Source organism: Pistacia vera, unplaced genomic scaffold (assembly GCF_008641045.1).
Source record: "Pistacia vera cultivar Batoury unplaced genomic scaffold, PisVer_v2 Contig467, whole genome shotgun sequence".
Taxonomy (NCBI): Eukaryota; Viridiplantae; Streptophyta; class Magnoliopsida; order Sapindales; family Anacardiaceae; genus Pistacia; species Pistacia vera.
In genome coordinates this window covers 33,008-42,250 of record NW_022196298.1, presented here as the reverse complement: position 1 = coordinate 42,250, position 9,243 = coordinate 33,008, and the positions used below count along the sequence as shown (strand labels likewise).

Below are 9,243 nucleotides of genomic sequence, written 5' to 3'. Positions count from 1 at the left end.
AGCTAGTATACTTGTAAAATAAATAGTAAAACTCACTAAATATAAATATTACGAAAATATACATATAGATAAGTATAAAATAATGGGCCCAATTTTTCTTTATATATACAACCAAAAATCCTCTAAATTGCCTTGGAAATTTGATAAAGAAAATGAGAGAATTTGGAGATGAAAGTGGTGTGTGAGGGAGTAGAGAATGATAGGTTTTCAAGAATAAACTCAAAACATCTCATTTATTACTTCTACTTTCCTATTCTGCCTTTGCACTTTCTATGAAATTCCATCTATGTCCCTTAGTCAATTACAATAATGCCTTCATTTTTATTAACTTCTCCATGAAATTCTATCTCTTTTCACTCTCCATTTTTTCAACTAATTATGAGTGAAAAGACCATTTTACCCCTAATGAAATTTTAATGCATTTTCTTCACACTTGTTCAGGATAACTTTAACAAAATTCAACTAAGGGTATTAGAGAATACATAAAACTACATACCTCGATGTGGGCGTTACAATTAGATTTGTTCATCACAAAAGTGATAAGTGTGAATAATATGATTACTCGACAACAATACAATATTACCGGGTTTGTTTGTTTAAATATTTTTAACTATCATATTCATACTATTTCCAAAATATCAGTTTGTTTCCCTATTCTGAAAATACTATTATATTTTCTTCAACTTTTTAAACCCTTTAAGTTTATTAATTTAACTAAACACCCCAAAAAAAGTTTAGAAATTGACAAAAACACCCCCACCCACCCACATTTGCCAAATTTCGGCCACCATCGCTAGAAAGTGGCTGGAATATGGTATAATGACATACTACTGGCTGGATCTGGTCGATAGTGCGCCGATCTATCATTTTTCGGCCAGATCCACGACCAAAGAATGACCGGATCTTTGGCCGTAACTGGTTGTCAACGACGGCCAAGATATGGGCGTCATTGACAACCAAACATGGCAGTCGTTGAGGACCAAACAGGGCTAGATCTGGCCGTATGGCCAGATCTATAGTGGATCTAGCAGGAAAAAGCCATCTCGATGCACGACCGGCTAGATCTAGCCGGTCGTGCACCGATACGATGACTCTAGCCACCCTCTGACTGTGATGGCTGGCTGCCGAAATTTAATGGGTGAGTGGGGATGTTTTTGTAATTTTTAATGTTTTTATTACTAAGGTGTTCAGTTATTTAACAAACTTAGGGGGGTGTTTTTGTTAATTTTTAAATCTTACCTCATTATTCTCACTCAACTCTAAAAATATCAAAAATACTAAAACAAACACAGACATCAATATTATCTATGAGAGATGCTAAGTATGTTGAACCATACATTCTTGACCCTTTTTTATTTTTATAATATTTCTAAAAAAAGAAAAAAGAGTGAACAGCACTATCGATTGCAGACTTCATATTAATAATTAAAACTGCTTAAAAAACAAAAAAATTCTCAATTCAATTATTTGGGTTGGGGGATATGCTAAGTGCGTTACCAAACAATAACATTAATCTCAACTCCCAACAAAGAAAGTGAACAGTGCAAATCAAATGATTACTTGACTAATAACCCTATCAATTGTTGACATAATATTATAAAGTTGTCTTGAGTTATATGTACTTTAATTAATAAAACTATAATCTATAATCATTTAGACTTAAAAGCATTCTCAATTAAAATTTCATCTGTGGGTGCACCTTAATTCTCCAAACACAAAAAAAAAAAAAAAAAAAAAAAAAAAATGAATAGTGTGAATCAAATGATTACTTGACAGACAACAACGTTATCATCAATTACCGACTCAAGGCATCCCTCGAGCTATATAGGTACATTCGCAAAACTTCAATCAATCATATACTCAATTTATTGGAATTTTGTGAGGATGGATGGTACATGCGTGTGGTAGAACCTCACAAAACCCTCATTTGTCAAAGCAAGAATGACCCACTACTCTCAAAGATGTTTCACTATCACCAAATGGGCACAAGGACATGAACTAATTAGCTTATCACCGAGAGGGGCAAACGCAGAAGGCAAAGCAATAGTCTCAATCTAGTTGAATTTTTTTGGTGAAAAGGGTGGTGTTGAAGGGCTAATAAAAGTGAGCACAAAGCTCCGGGAATTGAGTCAAAGACAGCTACAAGAAGGCCGTCTTTTTCTCAAAAATGTCCCCAACATGAGCCCAACACACGTGTGCTTGGTCTTAATATCACCTTAACTAACTGCCAATTCCCATTTCTTTCACCGTGTATATTTCTCCCTTTGATACATCTCATTCTACTTTAAACATTGATTTTGACTGACTCCTAAATCATCATCACCTCAAGTAGCAGCCACCCAGCAACTTATCACAAAACTATTGTAATCATTCAGGAAATAGTTATATATGTTACTGGTCTGCTAACATTACAAATTCCACCTATTAGATTACGATCAAAGGACCAGATAAACTTTGAAATAGGATTTGCCATTAATATTCTAATTAAGCTTTGGGTAATTTAACAAGATTCTCCTCACTTTAAATCATGTGTATCTTCCATGATCACGATCAAGGGAACCATGATCAAACCCTAACCGTTATCTAAAGATAAAAATTTGATTTGGTTTTATATAACACCAATAAAGAAACATAAAAGAAAGATAAAAATTCTTGCACATATATAACATGATTTTATTAGATCATTGCTATATAAATGATATGATACATCTATCTTCTTCTCCGACAAGTAAACGTTGATTAGTCAAAGCTGGCTTAAGGACATTATAATTGATGAATGAAATTGTTTAGCCATTTGATTGGTGAAAAGAAAAAGACTCAAAGTGGAGCCCTATATAGAAATGAAGTAAAATGAAAGAAGAAGATGAGTAGTGTCCAACTCCAACTCCAACCTCACCTGATGGGGTAGAGATGGCGGTGGTTAAGGCCACATGTTTCCCATAAATGCTTGAGACAAAGCTCAAGGGCCTGTGTATTAAGACTTTCCATTTTGCTTGTACAGTTTTTTATGTCTCCTTGGGTTGCTCTCATTGTCCCCTTTTGCCTTTGTCCATGCTTCATGGATCTCACCCCTAACTTCGTGCACACGTGGCTTCTTGTTGGCCTTTGCCTCCATAAAACTCTTCAATGCTTTTCTATCTCCATTGATATTCAATTCATTGTCTCTCTCCTTTTATCTCCTCCGTTCATTTTATTTACCATAATTGTGTTAGAAACGAGGAAACGGCTGATTCAATACTAACTTTAAATGTGAAGGATTCAATAAATTAGAAAGTAAGAGACGTCTATTCAGTATTAACTTAAGATTCAATACCGAGAAAGCAAGAGACGTCTGATTGCGTACTTACTTGAGACTGGAAGAATTCCATCTCGAGACCTTCTAACTTTGGCATATTAAGTTTTTAGCTTTGGACCAACATTAACATTTAAGTTTAAAAATATCAGGAAAATTTGACCAAAGTTTGGCACATAAGGCCCTACTAGCTGATGATCAGATCTTCACCTCATAATGTATATGAGTTAATTTTATAGTCACCCCTAAGGTTTGGTACACATATATTGTCCTTCCAATTTTGGGAAACTAACACCAACACCCCAAATAGATGTTCTATCAATTAAATGTAATGGTGGTAAGAGGGACAAAAAACATTTTAAATAAACAGTTGACAATTTTGGTTAAACGATTGACTATTTTTATACAAAGAATTGTAGTAATACTAAAAGTTTCCCGCCGTTGGACAAAAAATGCTGGTTGTTTATTCAAAATATTTTTTATCCCTTTTAACTGTTATATTTAACTAACAAAAAGGTCATTCAAAATTGGCAGCATTAATTTCCCAAAACTAGAGGAAAACATTTCTTGCCAAGCCTAAGGGTGGCAATGTAATAAAACCCTAATATATAGCTTGTTGCCTTGCTGCATTCATGCCACACCCAGCTGGGTGGTACATGATGTCCATAAATTTTTTTCAACTGTTTGATCAAATAATAGCAGGGTCATCATCAATGCACACACACACACACACACGCACATATATATACACCAATTCTAAATAGTACTTAAATTTATGTCTCATGTTTTATAGTTATATTTTCTTTTAATTCCTTGAAACAAAGAAATTGGTAGACAATGATAGTGTTTGAAAGGGAAATTGAAATGACAGTTCCTTTGCACATACCAACTTTAGCTATCTCAATTTAATGCACCCCAAACAATGCCTTACCCCCTTCACTCAAAGCCATTTTATCTCAATGGAAGCACTTATTAGAAGAACAATGATTTTGCAGTTGCAGAAATGGAGACACACACAGAACTAATAATTAATATCTCTAATAGTCTAATTACCACCATACAAATCAAGCATACACCATTAAGTAAAAAAATAAAAAAGAATGAAAAAAGCATATAATAATAACAATAAGAAAAGAACTTTTACAAATAATCACTTATTAGTTAATTTCCATTCTAAATGGCTCCCAGAATGGAGTTTTTCTGCTGAAAAACTTCCCTACCACCTTGGAATCCAATAACTTTCTGGCTTCTTCAGATTTGATGCACCTTGGTGTTTTGTATTGGTTCACAGAAGACCCCTCTGACACACAAAAATCCATTAATGCATCAAATGTTCCATGCTTCACCACTCTTATTTCCAGTGCCCCAATTGACTTATCCTTTTTCCTGCACCTCCTATACACAGAATCCAGATTTTCCTCCACTTTTGAGCAACATTGCTCCATTTTTTCAGCATCAAGCTCCGGCAGATCGTTGCTTCCCTTCATTTTCAGCTCCCAAAACAGTACATAATGTCCCGGAATCGAAGATGTATCAGCATACCCTGTGTATTCTGTCAGCAGGAATCCGAGAGGCTCGATGAGGCACTTAGCTTGCGTCACTGCTTTCAATAAATCTTCCTCGTTCGTTTTGTCTGTGTCGATGCTCAACACGACGTTTCTTCGCTGCACAAAGCGAAACTGCGGCGCCTTGTTGTGGAAGCCGGTTACCATAAGAATGTCCCCAACTCTGTATCTGTATAGGCCTGCAAAAAAGATTCACAAACAAAATCAGAAAAAAAAACTTGTACTTAAAATTCTTGGTGGGTCAGATCCAAATAGAGAAAAAGGCTCACCAGTAAAAGTTGTGACGACAAGTTCATAGTACTGACCAAGCTTGACCTCCATGAGATCTAAAGTTTGAAATTCCTCCTTTTCATCACTGGCTTGTATGCAATTCTTATCAGAAACACCATTGCAGTGGACTTTTTGAGTCAATTCTCCATTGTTTTTCTCGACCAGCAAGAACTCGAAGTAGGCCATGTTTGGAAGGAGAGTGTAGGAAACATCAGAAGGCTTGCTGAGAGGCTTAAAATTGATCCCAAAGTAACATTCAGAAGAGGCATACATCGTTGAAACTAAAGGGAGTCCACCACTATAAAAGTCAAGTGTTGGGATGTATTGAGCCATGGAACCTGTAACAATAACCTCAATGAACTTAGTTTTAGGCCACAGGTTTTTTATTATCCCCTCCCATGACTTTCCACTGCATTGCTCCTCTATCAAATCTGCCAATTCTGAATTCGTGCCGCCAAGAACTAATGACACAGAACCTCTGCAGCCAGGATCAGTGATCCAGTCACTGACATGGCCAGTCCTTATGTTGCTGCATAACTCCTTCCAGTAATCTTCCAAGAACTTTATCGCGCGCAGAAAAGCAGAAGCGANTTCTAAATAGTACTTAAATTTATGTCTCATGTTTTATAGTTATATTTTCTTTTAATTCCTTGAAACAAAGAAATTGGTAGACAATGATAGTGTTTGAAAGGGAAATTGAAATGACAGTTCCTTTGCACATACCAACTTTAGCTATCTCAATTTAATGCACCCCAAACAATGCCTTACCCCCTTCACTCAAAGCCATTTTATCTCAATGGAAGCACTTATTAGAAGAACAAAGATTTTGCAGTTGCAGAAATGGAGACACACACAGAACTAATAATTAATATCTCTAATAGTCTAATTACCACCATACAAATCAAGCATACACCATTAAGTAAAAAAATAAAAAAGAATGAAAAAAGCATATAATAATAACAATAAGAAAAGAACTTTTACAAATAATCACTTATTAGTTAATTTCCATTCTAAATGGCTCCCAGAATGGAGTTTTTCTGCTGAAAAACTTCCCTACCACCTTGGAATCCAATAACTTTCTGGCTTCTTCAGATTTGATGCACCTTGGTGTTTTGTATTGGTTCACAGAAGACCCCTCTGACACACAAAAATCCATTAATGCATCAAATGTTCCATGCTTCACCACTCTTATTTCCAGTGCCCCAATTGACTTATCCTTTTTCCTGCACCTCCTATACACAGAATCCAGATTTTCCTCCACTTTTGAGCAACATTGCTCCATTTTTTCAGCATCAAGCTCCGGCAGATCGTTGCTTCCCTTCATTTTCAGCTCCCAAAACAGTACATAATGTCCCGGAATCGAAGATGTATCAGCATACCCTGTGTATTCTGTCAGCAGGAATCCGAGAGGCTCGATGAGGCACTTAGCTTGCGTCACTGCTTTCAATAAATCTTCCTCGTTCGTTTTGTCTGTGTCGATGCTCAACACGACGTTTCTTCGCTGCACAAAGCGAAACTGCGGCGCCTTGTTGTGGAAGCCGGTTACCATAAGAATGTCCCCAACTCTGTATCTGTATAGGCCTGCAAAAAAGATTCACAAACAAAATCAGAAAAAAAAACTTGTACTTAAAATTCTTGGTGGGTCAGATCCAAATAGAGAAAAAGGCTCACCAGTAAAAGTTGTGACGACAAGTTCATAGTACTGACCAAGCTTGACCTCCATGAGATCTAAAGTTTGAAATTCCTCCTTTTCATCACTGGCTTGTATGCAATTCTTATCAGAAACACCATTGCAGTGGACTTTTTGAGTCAATTCTCCATTGTTTTTCTCGACCAGCAAGAACTCGAAGTAGGCCATGTTTGGAAGGAGAGTGTAGGAAACATCAGAAGGCTTGCTGAGAGGCTTAAAATTGATCCCAAAGTAACATTCAGAAGAGGCATACATCGTTGAAACTAAAGGGAGTCCACCACTATAAAAGTCAAGTGTTGGGATGTATTGAGCCATGGAACCTGTAACAATAACCTCAATGAACTTAGTTTTAGGCCACAGGTTTTTTATTATCCCCTCCCATGACTTTCCACTGCATTGCTCCTCTATCAAATCTGCCAATTCTGAATTCGTGCCGCCAAGAACTAATGACACAGAACCTCTGCAGCCAGGATCAGTGATCCAGTCACTGACATGGCCAGTCCTTATGTTGCTGCATAACTCCTTCCAGTAATCTTCCAAGAACTTTATCGCGCGCAGAAAAGCAGAAGCGAAAACTGCACCAACTCGAAGCACATCATCGCGTTGGACTAATCCACAGAGTAATTGGCAGTACATACTCTGCTTGCTGTCTGGACACAAGATGGTTTCATCAGGACTTGTGTAGATATTGTACTGGTTAAACGGGCGGTTCCTGAAGTTACTGCTCTTGTAGTAGCTGGTTAACACAGGCCTTGCCATCAACCCAGAAGGAGTACTAATTTCTGGTTTGATGAACAACAAATACATTCCTTTGCCTTTGTCCAATCCTTCCACATACCTGCAATTCCAAGGATTTTTCACTGTTACATTCATTTCGAAAGCACAATCGAAATTGGAAAAAAGATAAAAAAAAAAAACGATTCGAGAAAAAGTTTAAAGCTCCAATTCTCACTTGTTCATCACAGGCACAAGCATATTGTAAAAGAATGTCTTCCTGTTCAAGTCTTCAGCACTTGAAGGCATCATTTTCGGCTGCCCTCCTGAAGTTCCAGAGCTGCACATCAACAAATAAAATTTCAGAAAAAAATTCCTCGAAAACTCGAAATGAAAACAAACGATATTCGTTTCATACCTCGTGAGCAGCTCAGTAATCGGTTGAGCTGAGATAATTTCTGATGGCTCTCCATCGGCAATTCTCTCAATATAAGGCTTGATATCTTCATAGTTCACCACAGGAACTTTCTTCTTGAAACAATCCTCATCACACTGCCCATTCAAGAACCCTTTTAGATATTCGGTTTGTGCGTTTCGAGTAAGAATCTCCCTGAGAACTTGCTGCTGAATTTCATATGCATTTGTCGTAAGGTCCTCCAGGAGCTTCATGCCAGCTTCATTGTCATTTGGATCATAGTCTGGCAACATTTTTGGTAGCATCTTTGTGCAGCAGAAGTGAAATGTATGATTTAAACTAAAGTTTTGAGTGGCTCTACAACACTTCATGAATCAGAAAGTAGCTTGCACTCATACTTAAAGCCTCTCTCTTTCTCTATCTGTGTTTGTGTGTGTGAATTGGAAAGTGTTTCAGGGTAGCTTCTGATTAAATAACAGATTCTGGAGGGGATTTGAGAAATGATTTGTATTCAAAAATTCATGGGGTAATTTTTTCACCTCCCCTTACTTTTAGTTGTTTTCATAATACACCCTCATATTTTGGATATTATTGTTGACTTCCCCCGCTTACCAGTTACCTCCCTTCAGATTTTGCTTAATTTTCCCTATCTAATGAACATAGACTACATACCACACTTACAAAGTTGAGATAACTTTGTAAAAGAAATGCCTAGAATAGTATTGTGGTACCACATCATCCATCCCTGATCCCATTGTCTAGTGAATTTGTACAACTTCTCAGTTTTTCTCTCATTTATCTTTAGACTTATTATGATGTGTTGTTATTAAATATAATACCTACTTAATGTGTATGCATTGAGTTGTGATACCATCATGGTACCATACATTTTCTCAACTTTGTNCTATTGTTTTTCTAGCATCTTTTTTCCTCCTCTCACTGCTAATCGCAACTCTACTTTGATTGGTAGTGGCAACCTGAAAAGTAGAATCAACCACATCATCCTTCTGTAGGGCACTGATTTGCCCGTCAAAATCGAGATCGATGTCTATCTGTTTATCAGTGTTGTCAGTAGTCTCATTATGCAAATCTTCAATAGCATCAGTAGCTGTCTCTGCACCAGCTCTGTTGGCCCTGTCTTTGTCGTAGATGGCGACAAAAGAATCATAGGCACCTATGGTTTATATCGCAATGCTCTTGCAAAAGGATGACTCTACAAAAAAGTTAATCATCATAAGACATATAACATTTGTATGAGTGCATATAAACATAAAGTTCAGAAAATAAATGTACACAA

The 9,243-nt window shown here is 36.8% G+C and overlaps 2 protein-coding genes across 2 annotated transcripts; both read right to left on the bottom strand.

Moving 5' to 3' along the window:
• Nucleotides 1–4,447: 4,447 nt before the first annotated feature.
• Nucleotides 4,448–5,748, bottom strand: LOC116145784 (indole-3-acetic acid-amido synthetase GH3.17-like). The gene is made up of 2 exons (XM_031431226.1): nucleotides 5,127–5,748; nucleotides 4,448–5,036 (listed from the first exon to the last, which is right to left on the bottom strand). Exons 1-2 carry the CDS (start codon nucleotides 5,746–5,748, stop codon nucleotides 4,450–4,452), a joined length of 1,209 nt encoding a protein of 402 aa, XP_031287086.1. The 3' UTR covers nucleotides 4,448–4,449.
• Nucleotides 5,749–6,119: 371 nt separating this feature from the next.
• On the bottom strand, nucleotides 6,120–8,354 carry LOC116145750 (indole-3-acetic acid-amido synthetase GH3.17-like). Its single transcript, XM_031431197.1, has 4 exons — nucleotides 7,950–8,354; nucleotides 7,770–7,871; nucleotides 6,799–7,655; nucleotides 6,120–6,708 (listed from the first exon to the last, which is right to left on the bottom strand). Exons 1-4 carry the CDS (start codon nucleotides 8,315–8,317, stop codon nucleotides 6,122–6,124), a joined length of 1,914 nt encoding a protein of 637 aa, XP_031287057.1. The 5' UTR covers nucleotides 8,318–8,354; the 3' UTR covers nucleotides 6,120–6,121.
• Nucleotides 8,355–9,243: the final 889 nt, after the last annotated feature.